Here is an 18,592-nt window from a genome sequence, read left to right on the forward strand (position 1 = left end):
TCCTGCCTCCCTGGGTGCTGGCGGGGTGTCCCCCACGGCCCCGGGGCTAAGCGCTCCCCTGCTCCCGCAGGGATGCTGCCTGGGAGGAGGACGGGGCCTTCGCAGACCATTACCAGCGGCACAGCTCCTGCGACGCCAGCCAGTGCCTGTGCCCAGCGGGACGGCAGCAGGCGGAGGTGAATGGGTGAGTGCTGGTGGGCCCTGTCCCCGCAGCCCCAGCAAGGAGGCCTTCGTCTCCTCCTTTGGGCAGGGATGGAGGTTCCCTGGGTGCCAAGCCGGGCATGGCGCAGGGTGTGCGCCGGCAGCTCAGCCCCGGCTGCCAGGGGGTGGAGGTGGGCTCAGCACAGTGCCGGGGCTGGCACCCCACAGCTCGGGGGCCTTTGGTGGCAGTGGGTCCCGTTGCTCCCCCAGGCCCTGGAGACTCCTGCTGTGCAGCTCCTGTGGCTCCCGCGGGACACACCAGCTCTGCTCTGCCGTGGGAGAAGATGCCGACTCCTGGGAGTGCGGAGACTGCAGCGACACGGGCACCGGTGAGGGGTGCAGCTGGGGGGACAGGGTCCCCAGGGCCACGAGGCCACCACAGCCATCTGGGACCTGGGGAGAGGCGCAGGGCTGTGGTCCGGGCAGGGAGGGACTGTGGCATCAGCTTGTTGTGCTCATCATCTGCCTGTGCCTTGCAGTGCCCCCTGTTGCAGCGGCCCAGACTCCAGACCCCCGGCCAGAGGGGACTTTGGCCGGTGCCTGGCTGTGCAGGCAGAGGCCCCCACGCTGTGGGAAGGTGCTCTGGCCTCTCCCCTAGCCCACTCCCAGGGTTACCCCCACTGGCACCCCGGCACGGTGCTGGCGGTGACAGTGCCGCTGTCCCCCGGGGACACTTGGGGCACACGTGTCCCCACCATGGTCCCCATGCCCGTGTCCGACACTGCACAGCCCAGCAACCCCCCAGGGATGCTCTGGCAGCCGGCTGCAAGCAACCCACCCAGATCCTCCTTCATCCAAAAAGGCCCATTTCTGTGGAAATGGGGGATTTGGGAGGGCAGGTGGCTTCATCAGTGGCCCCGTGTCACCGGCCAGGCGGCCCACCGAAACGTGGCGGGGCTGTGCTGGCTGAGGGCAAAGAGGGTTCCCCGGGGACCTGCAGCGCTGACACTGTCCACCTCCGTGCCATCCCCAGAGGTGCTGCATCTGCCGCCTGCGGGGCGCCTCGGTCACCTGCCGGGGCCGGCACTGTCCCCGAATCTTCCACTTCCCCTGCGGCAGGGAGCAGGGCTGCGTCTCCCAGTTCTTCGGGGAGTTCAAGTGAGTGTAACCGCCCTGCGGGGCCGTGCTGGTGCCAGGGTGGAGGAGCACTGGGGCTGAACTGTCACCTCCGTCTCGGAGGTCCTTCTGCTGGAAGCGCCGACCGGTGCAGCGCGTGTGGGCAGTGCAGCAGGACCGGACCCTATGCCTTATCTGCCAGGAGGCGGTGGCGGGGCGGCCCTGCTATGACACCCTGGTCTGTCCCGCCTGCACCAGCGCCTGGTTCCACCGCCGCTGCATCCAGGTAGGTGGCATCGTCCCTGGCCCCTGACGTGATCAGCCCTGTCGTCACCCCATCACCCACCCCCGGGGGGGCGAACGGGACGCCCCTGCCACTAATGCTGACGCCACCTCTGCCCCAGGGCCAGGCGCTGCGCTCTGCCCTGCACCACTTCCGCTGCCCGCTCTGCCAGGACGTGGCCACCTTCCAGGAGGAGATGTTTCGCCTGGGCATCAAAATCCCTGACAGGTCAGTACCCTCCCCCCTGCCTCCCTCCACCTCCACGATACTCTGGCCGATCACCTCCTGCCTCCCTGGGTGCTGGCGGGGTGTCCCCCACGGCCCCGGGGCTAAGCGCTCCCCTGCTCCCGCAGGGATGCTGCCTGGGAGGAGGACGGGGCCTTCGCGGACCATTACCAGCGGCACAGCTCCTGCGACACCAGCCAGTGCCTGTGCCCAGCGGGACGGCAGCAGGCGGAGGTGAATGGGTGAGTGCTGGTGGGCCCTGTCCCCGCAGCCCCAGCAAGGAGGCAATGCCTTCATCTCCTCCTTTGGGCAGGGATGGAGGTTCCCTGGGTGCCGAGCCGGGCATGGCGCAGGGTGCGCGCCGGCAGCTCAGCCCTGGCTGCCAGGGGGTGGAGGTGGGCTCAGCACAGTGCCGGGGCTGGCACCCCACAGCTCGGGGGCCTTTGGTGGCAGTGGGTCCCGTTGCTCCCCCAGGCCCTGGAGACTCCTGCTGTGCAGCTCCTGTGGGACACACCAGCTCTGCTCTGCCGTGGGAGAAGATGCCGACTCCTGGGAGTGCGGAGACTGCAGCGACATGGGCAACAGTGAGGGGTGCAGCTGGGGTGCAGAGTGTCCCCACGGCCACAAGGCCACCACAGCCATCTGGGACCTGGGGAGAGGCGCAGGGCTGTGGTCCGGGCAGGAAGGGACTGTGGCATCATCTTGTGGTGCTCATCATCTCCCTGCCTCTTGCTGTGCCACCGTTGCAGCCGGGCCAGGCTCCGGACCCCAGCCAGAGGGGTTTTTGGCCAGTGCCCGGCTGTGAAGGCAGAGGCCCCCTGCCGTGGGAAGGTGCTCTGGCCTCTCCCCCATCCCACTCCCAGCGTTAACCCCACTGGCTCCCTGGCGTGGTGCTTGGGGTTAACAGTGCCGCCGACCCCGGCAGTGTGCGGGCTGTGCCGGTGGGCAGACTGTGACCCCAAGGTCGTTAGGCAGCTCTGCCGTCACGATGGGCTCTGCATCCATGAGAACTGCCTGGTGAGTCCACGGGGCTCGACACCGCAAGGTCCCCAACACACCCCGGTCTCCAGCCCCGCACCGCCAGCAGCCGCTGGCACACGCCCGCTTTTCCCCTCTTGCAGTACCATGCCAGCAGGCTGAGCCAGAGAGGGGCCGATGAAGAGGACCAGTGCTGCCCTCGAATCTTCCACTTCCCCTGCGGCAGCAAGCGGGGCTGCATCTCCCAGTTCTTCGGGGAGTTCAAGTGAGCATAGCCGCCCCACAGGGCTGAGGCCAGTGCCAGGGCAGAGGAGGGATGGGGCTCAACTGTCACCTCCGTCCCACAGGTCCTTCCACTGGAAGCACCGGCCAGTGCAGCACGTGCGGGCGGTGCAGCACGACCGGTCTGGTCCTGCCTTATCTGCCAGGAGGCGGTGGCGGGGTGGTCCTGCTACGACACCCTGGTGTGTCCCACCTGTGCCAGCACCTGGTTCCAGCGCTGCTGCATCCAGGTAGGCGGCATTGCCCCCAGCCCCTGACATGATGAGCCCTGTCGTCAACCCATCTCAGGGTCTCGGGTTGGGCTGGGGCGAGCCCGGCCACCACCGAGCCACTCGCCCAGTGCAAAATTGCAAGAGAGGCATCGCAGCCGAGCTGACAATGGGTGGTTTTGGAAAAGAAACTTGCCCGGGGCTTTGGCAAGCGCAAGCCTCACGCTGCGTGGTTTGCCGGTGGCAACAACCAAACCCAAAACAGACTGACGGCCCTGGCGCATCACCAGTGGCGCAGAGCTCCCGGCTGCTCGCCACACTTTCCAGCAGCCCTCGGGTACCGCAGGGGCCAGAGGGGCCGGGAGAAGGATTTTCCATTCACCGGTTGCCCTTTATCAATATCTCTGGGCGGTTCTTTCCCCGGGGAGAGCCCACAGCTGTCATGGAAAGCCTGGCCGGGGAGTACACCACGCCGAGGTGCAGGCAGGAGAGGCAGGTCGCTCTCGGTGGCCCCGAGTCAGCAAGAGCTGCCGGCTGCTGGTGCTGACTGAGCCCCAGGTCGCACGTCTGGGGCTGCTCACCCTGCTGCTGGCAGCTCTCTGGACTGGAAGCCAGGGCGTCTCCTGTAAGTACCGACGTTGAGCCTTTCCCCACGCCTGCCCCAGCACCGTCCCCGCCTCCTCCACTGACGGGGTTTTGCGGGGTCGGGAAGGGGGACAAGAGCTTCAACTCCTGCTTCTGCCATGGGCTTGGGGGGCTAAGGGCATCGCCAGCTGCCCGAGCACGGGGCTGTCCTGGTCTTGTTCAACATGAGCAAAAATAGGCTTGGGGATGGCTTCAGCCCCGGCACCCTGGCTGGGGAGCTCAGTAATAACCCCCCGTGGGCAGGGAAACGGGGGGCTCCTACCCTGGGGCAAAGCAGCACCGCCGGGGATGCGAGAGGGGACCCCTCGTAGCGGGAGGGAGCAGGAGAGTCCCTGGGGGAGCACCCACACCCCTCAGGGTAGCACCCACACCCTTCATGCCAGGCGTGGGAGAGCACTAACCCCTCTCGCCTCCTCTCAGTCTGCAGCCCCTACGGCGCCTGCTGCTACAAGGAGATGTTCGTCCGGCAGAAAATCCCTGCCTTCCTCATCAGGAGCTACCAGAAGACGCCTTCCCACTGCTCCCGCAAGACTGCGTGGTGAGTATCCCCAGCCCCCACCAAGCCTTCCTCCCTGGCACCTCGCTTCTCACCCTCGCTCGCCCAGCTTCCCTACCAGTTGTTCTGCCTTCAGGGATCCCCCAAAACAAGCCACCCCCAAAGGGTGCCGTGGTTGGGGGTGCCCTGCCCTGGCTCTTCACATGCACCTCCCTCCTCACTGCTTTATCCCAAATAGCCCCCAAATCCCCCGTTTCAGCTGCCAGCCAGAAAAACAGGAAGGAAGACGAGGTTTCAGAGATTGCTAAAAGTCAGCACTTTGGGGGGATGCGGGGGGCAGGATGCTGCAGGCATCCCCAGGCTGGCAGGGGAACCCCAGGGCACGGCCGGAGCCTGCACCCACCCAGCTAACGCAGCCCCTCTCTCCCCACCAGCGTGGAGCTACTGAAGGGGAAGAAGTTCTGCGTGGACTGGGAGGAGGGCTGGTTCCAGCAGTACCGGCGGCAGAAGGAGTCGACCAGCACCTCCACGTGAAGCTGCCTTCCATATAAGCTCTATTTATTCGCATCCCGCAATTATCTGTATGTTGTCGTCTCGTTAACTTACGGAGCTGGCTCCGTCCCCTCCCCTGCCGTCGCCCCCTCCACACTACTGTACATCCCTCGACGGGTGTAATAAAACATCTCGTGCGGACCTGCAGCTGGAGTGAGACGATGTAAATCCTGCGTGAGAAAACAGGGGTCACATCAGGGCTCAGAATCCCCGCGGGGACCCAGGCATAGTCCTGGAAGCCCCTGGCAGGGCAGGGAAACCCAAAGGGCCGAGGCTGAACCCCTCAGCTCCCCCCCAAGATGAAGCGGCCCCAGCCCGGGCGGCTGCCCGCCCGGTGGGATGCGCATTGAGGCAGGGATAAAGGCAGGCGCAGGCTGGCAATGGGAGAAAGGCTGGGTTTGGGGGGTGTTGGGGGTTTGATGTTGTGCCCATCATCTCCTGCAAGGGGCAGGGAGACGATGAGCACAGCAAGCCCATGCCACACTCCCTCCCTCCCCGGATCACAGCCCTCTGCCCGTCCCCAGGTCCCAGATGCAGGGAAGGAGATGACTGGGCGTGGGGACATTTGTGACCCGGCTCCGCACATGCAGGTCTGTGTTTGTGACCGTACATGCGTGCGGTGCCATGTCACAAACACCCAGGGCTGGATAAATACCCCAACGCAACCGCCCCCTGCTCAGTGGCGCGTTTGCCACAGACGCTGGAGGATCAGGACGGTCTTCGACCGCACCGACATCCCCACGCCCAGCCACCTCCTTCGCTGCAGCCACTTGCGGTGATGGAGCTGAGGTCGCGGCGCCGAAAGGTGCCGCAGTCCCCCCCTGCCCAGTGTCCCGCAGCTCTGCAGGACGAGCAGGCAGGACCCTCCTCTGCGCCTCCCCCGCGCAAAAGGAAGCGTCAGGTCCCCAAGGAGGAAGGTGAGTGCAGAGCAGCCCCCCAGGCACCTGCTAGAGGGGATCTTGGCCGATGCCTGGCTGTGCAAGCAGAGGCCTCTGTACCATGTGAAGGTGCTCCGACCTCTCCCCCATCCCACTCCCAGCATTACCCCCACCGGCACACCCGCACGGTGCTGGGGGTGACAGTGCCATTGTTCCCCAGCAGTGTGTGGGCTGTGCCGGCGGACAGACTGCGACCCCGAGGTCGTTGGGCAGCTCTGCCGTCACCGTGGACTCTGCGTCCATGAGAACTGCCTGGTGAGTCCACGGGGCTTGACACCCCACAGTCCCCAGCACCCCCCGGTCCCCAGACCCACACCGCCAGCAGCCCCTGGCACGCACCCCCTTTTCCCCTCTTGCAGTACCACGCCAGCGGGCTGAGCCAGAGAGGGGCCGATGAAGAGGGCTTCTACGGCTTCCTCTTCCCCGACATCCGGCAGGAGCTGAAGCGGGTGGCACAGAAGGTGAGGTCAGGGCACACGTGTCCCCACCGTGGTCCCCATGCCCGTGTCCGACACTGCACAGCCCAGCAACCCCCCAGGGATGCTCTGGCAGCCGGCTGCAAGCAACCCACCCAGATCCTCCTTCATCCAAAAAGGCCCATTTCTGTGGAAATGGGGGATTTGGGAGGGCAGGTGGCTTGATCGGTGGCCCCGTGTCACCGGCCAGGCGGCCCACCGAAACGTGGCGGGGCTGTGCTGGCTGAGGGCAAAGAGGGTTCCCCGGGGACCTGCAGCGCTGACACTGTCTACCTCCGTGCCATCCCCAGAGGTGCTGCATCTGCCGCCTGCGGGGCGCCTCGGTCACCTGCCGGGGCCGGCGCTGTCCCCGAATCTTCCACTTCCCCTGCGGCAGGGAGCGGGGCTGCGTCTCCCAGTTCTTCGGGGAGTTCAAGTGAGTGTAACCGCCCTGCGGGGCCGTGCCGGTGCCAGGGGGTGGAGGAGCGCTGGGACCAAGCTGTCACCTCCGTCTCGCAGGTCCTTCTGCTGGAAGCACCGACCGGTGCAGCGCGTGCGGGCAGTGCAGCAGGAACAGACCCTATGCCTTATCTGCCAGGAGGCGGTGGCGGGGCGGCCCTGCTATGACACCCTGGTCTGTCCCGCCTGCACCAGCGCCTGGTTCCACCGCCGCTGCATCCAGGTAGGTGGCATCGTCCCTGGCCCCTGACGTGATCAGCCCTGTCGTCACCCCATCACCCACCCCCGGGGGGGCGAACGGGACCCCCCTGCCACTAATGCTGACGCCACCTCTGCCCCAGGGCCAGGCGCTGCGCTCTGCCCTGCACCACTTCCGCTGCCCGCTCTGCCAGGACATGGCCACCTTCCAGGAGGAGATGTTTCGCCTGGGCATCAAAATCCCTGACAGGTCAGTACCCTCCCCCCTGCCTCCCTCCACCTCCGCGATATTCTGGCCGATCACCTCCTGCCTCCCTGGGTGCTGGCGGGGTGTCCCCCACGGCCCCGGGGCTAAGCGCTCCCCTGCTCCCGCAGGGATGCTGCCTGGGAGGAGGATGGGGCCTTCGCAGACCATTACCAGCGGCACAGCTCCTGCGACGCCAGCCAGTGCCTGTGCCCAGCGGGACGGCAGCAGGCGGAGGTGAATGGGTGAGTGCTGGTGGGCCCTGTCCCCGCAGCCCCAGCAAGGAGGCAATGCCTTCGTCTCCTCCTTTGGGCAGGGATGGAGGTTCCCTGGGTGCCGAGCCGGGCATGGCGCAGGGTGCGCGCCGGCAGCTCAGCCCTGGCTGCCAGGGGGTGGAGGTGGGCTCAGCACAGTGCCGAGGCTGGCACCCCACAGCTCGGGGGCCTTTGGTGGCAGTGGGTCCCGTTGCTCCCCCAGGCCCTGGAGACTCCTGCTGTGCAGCTCCTGTGGCTCCCGCGGGACACACCAGCTCTGCTCTGCCGTGGGAGAAGGTGCCGACTCCTGGGAGTGCGGAGACTGCAGCAACACGGGCACCGGTGAGGGGTGCAGCCGGGGGGACAGGGTCCCCAGGGCCACGAGGCCACCACAGCCATCTGGGACCTGGGGAGAGGCGCAGGGCTGTGGTCCGGGCAGGGAGGGACTGTGGCATCGGCTTGTTGTGCTCATCATCTGCCTGTCCCTTGCAGTGCCCGCCGTTGCAGCCGGCCCAGACTCCAGCCCCGCCGGTGCAGGGACCCTCGCACAGCACCCCGGCTCCTGGCACTTCGGCTGAGGAGGAAGAGGCCAGGATCCTCGCAGGACACCCTGTCCCAGAAACCTGCAGATCCTCACTAATAAAAGTTGGATCTTCACACATGCGTTTGCTGATGTGCCCGAGCACTGCAGGGCAAGAGCCTCCACGGTGGCACCGACCCTCCTCTTGGCACCGTGGTACCGCCCTCGGGTTATTACCCATTATTGCTTTCTCATGTAGGCAGCGATGAAGTTGCAATAACTAGTCCAAGGGCAATCAAGAGAGACTTCAGGGCCTTGGGACAACTGGTTAAGGGATCAGGAGCACAAGTAGCGTTCTCCTCTATCCCTCCAGTTCCAGGGAATGATGAGGGAAGAAACAGGAAGAACCTGCAGATCAATAACTGGCTCCGAGACTGGAGTCACCTGCAAAATTTTGGGGTTTTTGATCATGGGTCGGTCTACACGACATCAGGCCGTGACAATGGTGATGAAAGGGTCGAGTGTTTATGGGTAAGAGTCCGGGGAAAGGCCAACAAAGCACATATCACGGTGGGAGCCATGCTTATAGACCAGCCGGGATGAAGAGACAGATGAACTATTCCATAAGCATCTGGGAGAAGTCTCACGATCGCTAGCCCTTGTTCTCGTGGGGGACTTCAACTCACCAGATGTCTGCTGGAAATGCAAAACAGCGGAGAGGAAACACTCTAGGTGGTTCCTGGAGTGTGTGGAAGGTAACTTCCTGACACAGCTGGTGAGCCAGCCAACTAGGGAAGGGAAGGCTCCTGAGGTTGGCCTTCTGGCGTCCTGGACCTGATGTTTGCGAACAGAGAAGGACTTGTGGGTGATGTGATGGTTGGAGGCCGTCTTGGGCACAGCGATCACGAAATGATAGAGTTTTTGACTCTCGGAGAAGTAAGGAGAGGGGTCAGCAGAACTGCCACCTTGGGCTTGCGGAGGGCAGACTTTGGCCTGTTTAGGAGACGGGTTGACAGAGTCCCTTGGGAGGCAGTCCTGAAGGGCAAAGGAGTCCAGGAAGGCTGGACATTCTTCAAGAAGGAAACCTTAAAGGCGCAGGAGCAGGCCGTCCCCATGTGCCAAAAGACGAGCCGCCGGCGGCGAAGACCGGCCTGCCCCTTGCCGTGCCCCCGTTCCAGCAGCCCAGACTCCAGACCCCCGGCCAGAGGGGATTTTGGCCGGTGCCTGGCTGTGCAAGCAGAGGCCCCCACGCCGTGGGAAGGTGCTCTGGCCTCTCCCCCAGCCCACTCCCAGGGTTACCCCCACTGGCACCCCGGCACCGTGCCGGGGGTGACAGTGCCGCGGTCCCCCGGCAGTGTGCGGCCTGTGCCGGCGGGCAGAATGTGACCGCGAGGTCGTTGGGCAGCTCTGCTGTCAGCACGGACTCTGGGTGCATGAGAACTGCCTGGTGAGTCCTCGGGGCTCGACACCGCACGGTCCCCAACACCCACGGTCCCCAGACCCGCACCACCGGCAGCCCCTGGCACGCACCCCCTTTTCCCCTCTTGCAGTACCACGCCAGCGGGCTGAGCCAGAGAGGGGCCGATGAAGAGGGCTTCTACGGCTTCCTCTTCCCCGACATCCGGCAGGAGCTGAAGCGGGTGGCACAGAAGGTGAGGCCGGGGGACTCGTGTCCCCACCGTGGTCCCCATGCCGCGTGTACGGTGCTGCACAGGCCAGCAACCCCCCAGGGATGCTCTGGCAGCCGGCTGCAAGCAACCCACCCAGATCCTCCTTCATCCAAAAAGGCCCATTTCTGTGGAAATGGGGGATTTGGGAGGGCAGGTGGCTTGATCGGTGGCCCCGTGTCACCGGCCAGGCGGCCCACCGAAACGTGGCGGGGCTGTGCTGGCTGAGGGCAAAGAGGGTTCCCCGGGGACCTGCAGCGCTGACACTGTCCACCTCCGTGCCATCCCCAGAGGTGCTGCACCTGCCGCCTGCGGGGCGCCTCGGTCACCTGCCGGGGCCGGCGCTGTCCCCGAATCTTCCACTTCCCCTGCGGCAGGGAGCAGGGCTGCGTCTCCCAGTTCTTCGGGGAGTTCAAGTGAGTGTAACCGCCCTGCGGGGCCGTGCCGGTGCCAGGGGGTGGAGGAGCGCTGGGACCAAGCTGTCACCTCCGTCTCGCAGGTCCTTCTGCTGGAAGCACCGACCGGTGCAGCGCGTGCGGGCAGTGCAGCAGGAACAGACCCTATGCCTTATCTGCCAGGAGGCGGTGGCGGGGCGGCCCTGCTATGACACCCTGGTCTGTCCCGCCTGCACCAGCGCCTGGTTCCACCGCCGCTGCATCCAGGTAGGTGGCATCGTCCCTGGCCCCTGACATGATCAGCCCTGTCGTCACCCCATCACCCACCCCCAGGGGGGCGAACGGGACGCCCCTGCCACTGATGCTGACGCCACCTCTGCCCCAGGGCCAGGCGCTGCGCTCTGCCCTGCACCACTTCCGCTGCCCGCTCTGCCAGGACGTGGCCACCTTCCAGGAGGAGATGTTTCGCCTGGGCATCAAAATCCCTGACAGGTCAGTACCCTCCCCCCTGCCTCCCTCCACCTCCACGATACTCTGGCCGATCACCTCCTGCCTCCCTGGGTGCTGGCGGGGTGTCCCCCACGGCCCCGGGGCTAAGCGCTCCCCTGCTCCCGCAGGGATGCTGCCTGGGAGGAGGACGGGGCCTTCGCAGACCATTACCAGCGGCACAGCTCCTGCGACGCCAGCCAGTGCCTGTGCCCAGCGGGACGGCAGCAGGCGGAGGTGAATGGGTGAGTGCTGGTGGGCCCTGTCCCCGCAGCCCCAGCAAGGAGGCAATGCCTTCGTCTCCTCCTTTGGGCAGGGATGGAGGTTCCCTGGGTGCCGAGCCGGGCATGGCGCAGGGTGCGCGCTGGCAGCTCAGCCCCGGCTGCCAGGGGGTGGAGGTGGGCTCAGCACAGTGCCGGGGCTGGCACCCCACAGCTCGGGGGCCTTTGGTGGCAGTGGGTCCCGTTGCTCCCCCAGGCCCTGGATACTCCTGCTGTGCAGCTCCTGTGGCTCCCGCGGGACACACCAGCTCTGCTCTGCCGTGGGAGAAGATGCCGACTCCTGGGAGTGCGGAGACTGCAGCGACACGGGCACCGGTGAGGGGTGCAGCCGGGGGGGCAGGGTCCCCAGGGCCACGAGGCCACCACAGCCATCTGGGACCTGGGGAGAGGCGCAGGGCTGTGGTCCGGGCAGGGAGGGACTGTGGCATCAGCTTGTTGTGCTCATCATCTGCCTGTGCCTTGCAGTGCCCCCTGTTGCAGCGGCCCAGACTCCAGACCCCCGGCCAGAGGGGACTTTGGCCGGTGCCTGGCTGTGCAGGCAGAGGCCCCCACGCTGTGGGAAGGTGCTCTGGCCTCTCCCCTAGCCCACTCCCAGGGTTACCCCCACTGGCACCCCGGCACGGTGCTGGCAGTGACAGTGCCGCTGTCCCCCGGGGACACTTGGGGCACACGTGTCCCCACCATGGTCCCCATGCCCGTGTCCGACACTGCACAGGCCAGCAACCCCCCAGGGATGCTCTGGCAGCCGGCTGCAAGCAACCCACCCAGATCCTCCTTCATCCAAAAAGGCCCATTTCTGTGGAAATGGGGGATTTGGGAGGGCAGGTGGCTTCATCAGTGGCCCCATGTCACCAGCCAGGTGGCCCACCGAAACGTGGCGGGGCTGTGCTGGCTGAGGGCAAAGAGGGTTCCCCAGGGACCTGCAGCGCTGACACTGTCCACCTCCGTGCCATCCCCAGAGGTGCTGCATCTGCCGCCTGCGGGGCGCCTCGGTCACCTGCCGGGGCCGGCACTGTCCCCGAATCTTCCACTTCCCCTGCGGCAGGGAGCAGGGCTGCGTCTCCCAGTTCTTCGGGGAGTTCAAGTGAGTGTAACCGCCCTGCGGGGCCGTGCCGGTGCCAGGGTGGATTAGCGCTGGGGCTGAACTGTCACCTCCGTCTCGCAGGTCCTTCTGCTGGAAGCACCGACCGGTGCAGCGCGTGCGGGCAGTGCAGCAGGACCGGACCCTATGCCTTATCTGCCAGGAGGCGGTGGCGGGGCGGCCCTGCTATGACACCCTGGTCTGTCCCGCCTGCACCAGCGCCTGGTTCCACCGCCGCTGCATCCAGGTAGGCGGCATCGTCCCTGGCCCCTGACGTGATCAGCCCTGTCGTCACCCCATCACCCACCCCCGGGGGGGCGAACGGGACGCCCCTGCCACTAATGCTGACGCCACCTCTGCCCCAGGGCCAGGCGCTGCGCTCTACCCTGCACCACTTCCGCTGCCCGCTCTGCCAGGACATGGCCACCTTCCAGGAGGAGATGTTTCGCCTGGGCATCAAAATCCCTGACAGGTCAGTACCCTCCCCCCTGCCTCCCTCCACCTCCGTGATACTCTGGCCGATCACCTCCTGCCTCCCTGGGTGCTGGCGGGGTGTCCCCCACGGCCCCGGGGCTAAGCGCTCCCCTGCTCCCGCAGGGATGCTGCCTGGGAGGAGGACGGGGCCTTCGCGGACCATTACCAGCGGCACAGCTCCTGCGACGCCAGCCAGTGCCTGTGCCCAGCGGGACGGCAGCAGGCGGAGGTGAATGGGTGAGTGCTGGTGGGCCCTGTCCCCGCAGCCCCAGCAAGGAGGCAATGCCTTCGTCTCCTCCTTTGGGCAGGGATGGAGGTTCCCTGGGTGCCGAGCCGGGCATGGCGCAGGGTGCGCGCCGGCAGCTCAGCCCTGGCTGCCAGGGGGTGGAGGTGGGCTCAGCACAGTGCCGGGGCTGGCACCCCACAGCTCGGGGGCCTTTGGTGGCAGTGGGTCCCGTTGCTCCCCCAGGCCCTGGAGACTCCTGCTGTGCAGCTCCTGTGGCTCCCGCGGGACACACCAGCTCTGCTCTGCCGTGGGAGAAGGTGCCGACTCCTGGGAGTGCGGAGACTGCAGCAACACGGGCACCGGTGAGGGGTGCAGCCGGGGGGACAGGGTCCCCAGGGCCACAAGGCCACCACAGCCATCTGGGACCTGGGGAGAGGCGCAGGGCTGTGGTCCGGGCAGGGAGGGACTGTGGCATCGGCTTGTTGTGCTCATCATCTGCCTGTCCCTTGCAGTGCCCGCCGTTGCAGCCGGCCCAGACTCCAGCCCCGCCGGTGCAGGGACCCTCGCACAGCACCCCGGCTCCTGGCACTTCGGCTGAGGAGGAAGAGGCCAGGATCCTCGCAGGACACCCTGTCCCAGAAACCTGCAGATCCTCACTAATAAAAGTTGGATCTTCACACATGCGTTTGCTGATGTGCCCGAGCACTGCAGGGCAAGAGCCTCCACGGTGGCACCGACCCTCCTCTTGGCACCGTGGTACCGCCCTCGGGTTATTACCCATTATTGCTTTCTCATGTAGGCAGCGATGAAGTTGCAATAACTAGTCCAAGGGCAATCAAGAGAGACTTCAGGGCCTTGGGACAACTGGTTAAGGGATCAGGAGCACAAGTAGCGTTCTCCTCTATCCCTCCAGTTCCAGGGAATGATGAGGGAAGAAACAGGAAGAACCTGCAGATCAATAACTGGCTCCGAGACTGGAGTCACCTGCAAAATTTTGGGGTTTTTGATCATGGGTCGGTCTACACGACATCAGGCCTGTCTACCTCCGTGCCATCCCCAGAGGTGCTGCATCTGCCGCCTGCGGGGCGCCTCGGTCACCTGCCGGGGCCGGCGCTGTCCCCGAATCTTCCACTTCCCCTGCGGCAGGGAGCGGGGCTGCGTCTCCCAGTTCTTCGGGGAGTTCAAGTGAGTGTAACCGCCCTGCGGGGCCGTGCCGGTGCCAGGGGGTGGAGGAGCGCTGGGGCTGAACTGTCACCTCCGTCTCGCAGGTCCTTCTGCTGGAAGCACCGACCGGTGCAGCGCGTGCGGGCAGTGCAGCAGGATCAGACCCTATGCCTCATCCGCCAGGACGCGGTGGTGGGGTGGCCCTGCTACAACACCCTGGTCTGTGCTGATCACCTCCTGCCTCCCTGGGTACCAGCAGGGTGTCCCCCATGCCCCTGGCGCTGAGTGCTCCCCTGCTCCCACAGGGATATTGCCTGGGAGGAGGATGGAGCCTGCACGGACCATTACCAGCGGCACAGCTCCTGCGACACTGGACAGTGCCTGTGCCCAGCGGGAGGGCAGCAGGCGGTGGTGCATGGCAGTGGCGGGCCAGCCCTGCTATGACACCCTGGTCCGTCCCGCCTGCGCCAGCGCCTGGTTCCACCGCCGCTGCATCTAGGTACGTGGCATCGCCCCTGGCCCCTCACCTGACCACCCCTGTCGTCGCCCTGTCGCCCAGCTCTGGGAGGGAAACGGGACCCCCCTGCCGCTGATGCCACCTCTGCCCAGGGCCAGGCGCTGCGCTCTGCCCTGCACCACTTCCGCCGCCCACTCTGCCAGGACCTGGCGACCTTCCAGGAGGAGATGTTTTGCCTGGGCTTTCAAGTCCCCCACAGGTCGGTACCCCCCGTGGCAGCTGCCCAGATGCCAGCCCCGCCAGCGCAGGGACCCTCGCACAGCACCCCCGCTCCTGGCACTTCGGCTGAGGAAGAAGAGGCCAGGATCCTCAAAGGACACTATCGGAAAATAACGGATGGTTGGCGAGAAGTGACCTGCTTAAGGGACCTGCAGCTGGGGCATAGAAAAACACATACATCATACTGCATGGTGTTTAGCCTTGTGTGTTTGACAAGTAGAACACCTGCATTTAGATAACATAGGCCAGTGACAGACTTGGAGGCACCCCATCGAACACGCTTGAGATTCCTGCCCTGCTACAGGAAAGATCAAAGCACAGTGGTAAACTACGCCTGCGCAAATCCCTGATAAACAGGCAAAAACAGCAGGTTCGGCGATCCTCTAGCATGGACTGAGCTCCGCGGCGCCTGCCTCCCCGCCTGTGTGCCTCTGCCCGGGTGCTGCTTCGGGTATCCCCCCCGACTGGCGAGGTAACGAAAATAAATTTACTCTTTGCATTTTGTCTGTGGTTTTGTGGTTGCTCCTGCGCCCTGCCTGTGCCGGCTCACACATTTGGCGTAGTCGGCAGGATCCAGGAACAGCTATGCCATGGCCGGCAAAAAAATCGGGGACTGGGGAGGCCACGACGGTGACTCCCTGTATTCCGGGATGGCCCAGTACTGAGCGCTGGACCCCTGTGGACACTTTCCTGGCTACATTGGCTCCGCCGGAAGCATGGCCTGAAATAGATGGCGGGGCCATGGTTGCCCCCCAGACAATTGAAACGGCTATGCGTGGGTTGCCATGGGAAGCGGCATCGGAGTCTTCTCGCAAGTTAGCGGGGAGATTGGGATGGTTATTAGTTACCGGTCTTACAGCTCTTGACTGTGAAGTTGTTGCATGATGCAGCAAAAGGAGAGAGTTGGAAAGGGAAGTCGGGACTTTACAAGATGCAAAGGCAATCGCTCAAAAATTGGTGTACAATGGACGAAGGTATTAATTTGGTGCGGCAGATGGGGATGGCTCATGCGTCAGTTACGGGATCCAATCCGGACAGGGTAGCAGTAACGAGAAGTATGAAAATGCAGCTTTTGAGAGGAGCGCCTGCCTCACTAAAACTCTTGATTATAGCAGCAGTCACAAATGCTACGGGTAATGTAGGTGCCCTAGCAAATACCTTGAGGGAAATTGGGGCTGTAACTTCGGGACCATCTCTGTGGGTGGTGAACAACGGAAAGCCGGCAAAACCAAAAGAGTTGCATCACGGGTGATGAGGAAACAGATGTGGAATGATCCTGTACAAGCCGGTATCCCACAATCAGAAATAGATGGGATCACAGCATCAGAAACGTTTCGCCGATGGCAAAAGCTAGCGCTACCAAGCAACAGGAAGCCTTTGATGCCTGCAAAAATGCTTTGATTGAGCATGCGCAATTATACGCTCCTAGGCAAGGATACCCTTTTGAATTAGAAGTAACAATTCTAGACGATATAGTCTCGTGGGGATTGCGGCAGCTGACTGGGCCCAAGAGGACTGGCATGGACAAAAATACCCTATATGGGGGACAGATATATGGCAACAAATTTGGCAATATGTACAAAGGTATTCTTTAAAAGTAAGGCATGTCTCAGCTCGTCAAAAAGATGATTCGCTTGAGTCACAAAATAATAGGGAAGTAGATAATATGACCTCCGCCAAAGTACATGCTCAAGCTATAAATGCGCATATAGCTTGTGGACATCGATCAGCCCATACTGCGCACGCATGGGACATTGCTCACGGTCAAACCCCTTTGCCATTACATATTTATAAAGCATGTGCACACAACGGTACTATTTGTACGCAGCTACATCTAAGGGCATTATATAGGCCATGGGGAAAGATAAAACGGGGTCAGTGGGCCTTCAATACCTGCCCGGTCGATTACGTTGGCCCCTCGCCCCCGTCAAGGGGGTGGCAATATGTATTCACGGCTGTGCATACAGTGTCAGGACTGGTTTTGGCTAAACCCACCAAATATGCTAATCACCAGAGCACAACTGAAGCATTAGAACAACTCGTTCACCAATACGGACCTCCTCACCAAATACAAAGTGACCAAGGAACACACTTGAGTGGACATAATGTACAAGATTGGGCTCAAGGGCTAGGGATAGACTGGATATTCCACATTGCCTACCATCCCCAAGCTAATGGCTTGACTGAAAGAATGAATGGGATGTTGAAGGAACAGTTCAAAAAGCTAACCAGCACTAAAACTTTACAGCATTGGAGTTCACATCTTACTAAAGCAGGTTTTTTTGTTAACCAGCCGGAATATTCATAACCAAACACCCTATGATCGTATTACAACACCTCCAGTACACAACATGGTGAGGATTGAAATTCTTCCAGACGGCATCTCTCCCAAAGTATTAACTACAGGGGACATGGAATCCTTTACACCGACGGATTGCGTGGTGGGACCGCAACCTGTTACTCTAGACGTGAAGATTCATATAATAACCCCTGAGAATGCCGTGTGGTTCTGCACCCCAACTTCTCCTCTTATTTTACATCCTCTGTTGAGATCAGATTCTCGAGTTCTAGTATTTCAGGTGTCTTCGACAAATATCTGTGCCTTATCTAGAGGAGATGGCATTGGAACGGTGTTATCGGTGTCACGAACCCAACACCGAATTGAAGTTCAATCTGAAAAAGCGCAAGCCATAGCTCTTCAATCTGTGTGGGCAATTACCCCACATCAGGTCATCAAACCCAGAGTGATATTAGCTGAAGGAGCTGGAGCAACAGCCTATGTATTACTGGAAGGAGATGACACTCCTGTTTTCCTCCCTTATCACAGGTTGGCTCGTCGTGCTTTGTAGTCTTGTACTACAAGCACATGCCCTGGATACTTTTCCGCAAGATCAGCGTGTAAATACTTGGACCTGGTTGGACTCTACTGTAACTAAGTCATCTGCCTGTTGTATTGAGGGAGGATTAACAGCCGCAGATCTTTTGACAACGTGTTTCATTGGCGTGCCAACCCCAGTAGCTGTATTACAGAATTATACTATGCTAAGTGCTTTTGATATGCGTGTTCCTCATTGTTATTTCTTCCAAGTAGGTAACGGCTGTACGCCAAGGAACATGAGGCGCTTAGGGACATGGTTTAGTGGGCATGGTGGTGTTGGGTTGACGGTTGGACTCGATGATCTTAGAGGTCTTTTCCAACCTTAATGATTCTATGATTCTATGATTACAAAATCGATTGGCGGTGGACCATCTCCTTCTTCAACACCATAAACACTGCTCCGATTTTGAAGGCATGTGTTGCTTCAACATAACTGATGAATCAGCCAGCGCAGAAGACGACATCCAACACCTCCAGGTCTTAATGCATCAAATGAAACAATCTACCGGTGGTGCCCGGCGGGCTGAGTGGTTTAATTCCCTGACAGGATGAGTGGGACACCTGATTCAAAGCATTATTGTAGGGATACGTTTATTCCTTTTTCTAGATGTGTTTATTGCGTGCCTCTGTACGTGCCTCTGGTGTGCCTACACCCCACAAGCCCAAATGGACACCTCCAGCTTCGCCAGCCCCAGCGGAAGTGGTCTCTTGAGCGAGGGGGCGGAATGAGGGAAAATAACGAAAGATTGGCTGAGAAAGAGGAGGCCAGGATCCTCGAAGGACACCCCCGACACCCAACTGCCCTCCCAGCCCCTGTCCCAGAAAACGGCAGATCCTCACTAAAAAAAACAGCACCCCAGGATGCGGTTCGCCCTCTCGGCTGCCAGGGCACACTGCTGACTCCTACTGAGCCTGCTGTCGACCAGCACCCACACATCCCTTTCTGCAGGGCTGCTCTCCAGCCACTCCTCTCCCAATTTGTACTTGTGCCCGGCATCATTATTTTCCTATACTTTAAATTGGTTTTGTATTTTCCCTTTTCTCAGCAAAAAATATTTAGTTCTACTTAAATAAGTTAAACGGAATAAATTCTCCCCTTGAAGAAGGCTGCAGCTCAAGCACCCTCTGGTGACTCGGGGAAAACGGCGGTTACACCGCGGTTACGCCTCCCGCCGTTGCTCCTGGCCCCGCCCACGTCTCCTCAGCCGC

The 18,592-nt window shown here is 62.3% G+C and overlaps 1 protein-coding gene across 1 annotated transcript; it reads left to right on the plus strand.

Moving 5' to 3' along the window:
- Positions 1–5,537: 5,537 nt before the first annotated feature.
- On the plus strand, positions 5,538–14,268 carry LOC143168468 (uncharacterized). The gene is given in 19 exon segments (XM_076354909.1): positions 5,538–5,844; positions 6,029–6,120; positions 6,225–6,326; positions 6,632–6,756; positions 6,840–7,002; positions 7,121–7,227; positions 7,353–7,466; positions 7,699–7,817; positions 7,968–7,999; positions 8,001–8,211; positions 8,369–8,526; positions 9,332–9,442; positions 9,546–9,647; positions 9,954–10,078; positions 10,162–10,324; positions 10,443–10,549; positions 10,675–10,788; positions 11,021–11,139; positions 14,075–14,268. Coding segments are annotated over 19 exon segments (2,565 nt in total).
- Positions 14,269–18,592: the final 4,324 nt, after the last annotated feature.

Source organism: Aptenodytes patagonicus, chromosome 17, assembly GCF_965638725.1.
Source record: "Aptenodytes patagonicus chromosome 17, bAptPat1.pri.cur, whole genome shotgun sequence".
Taxonomy (NCBI): domain Eukaryota; kingdom Metazoa; phylum Chordata; class Aves; order Sphenisciformes; family Spheniscidae; genus Aptenodytes; species Aptenodytes patagonicus.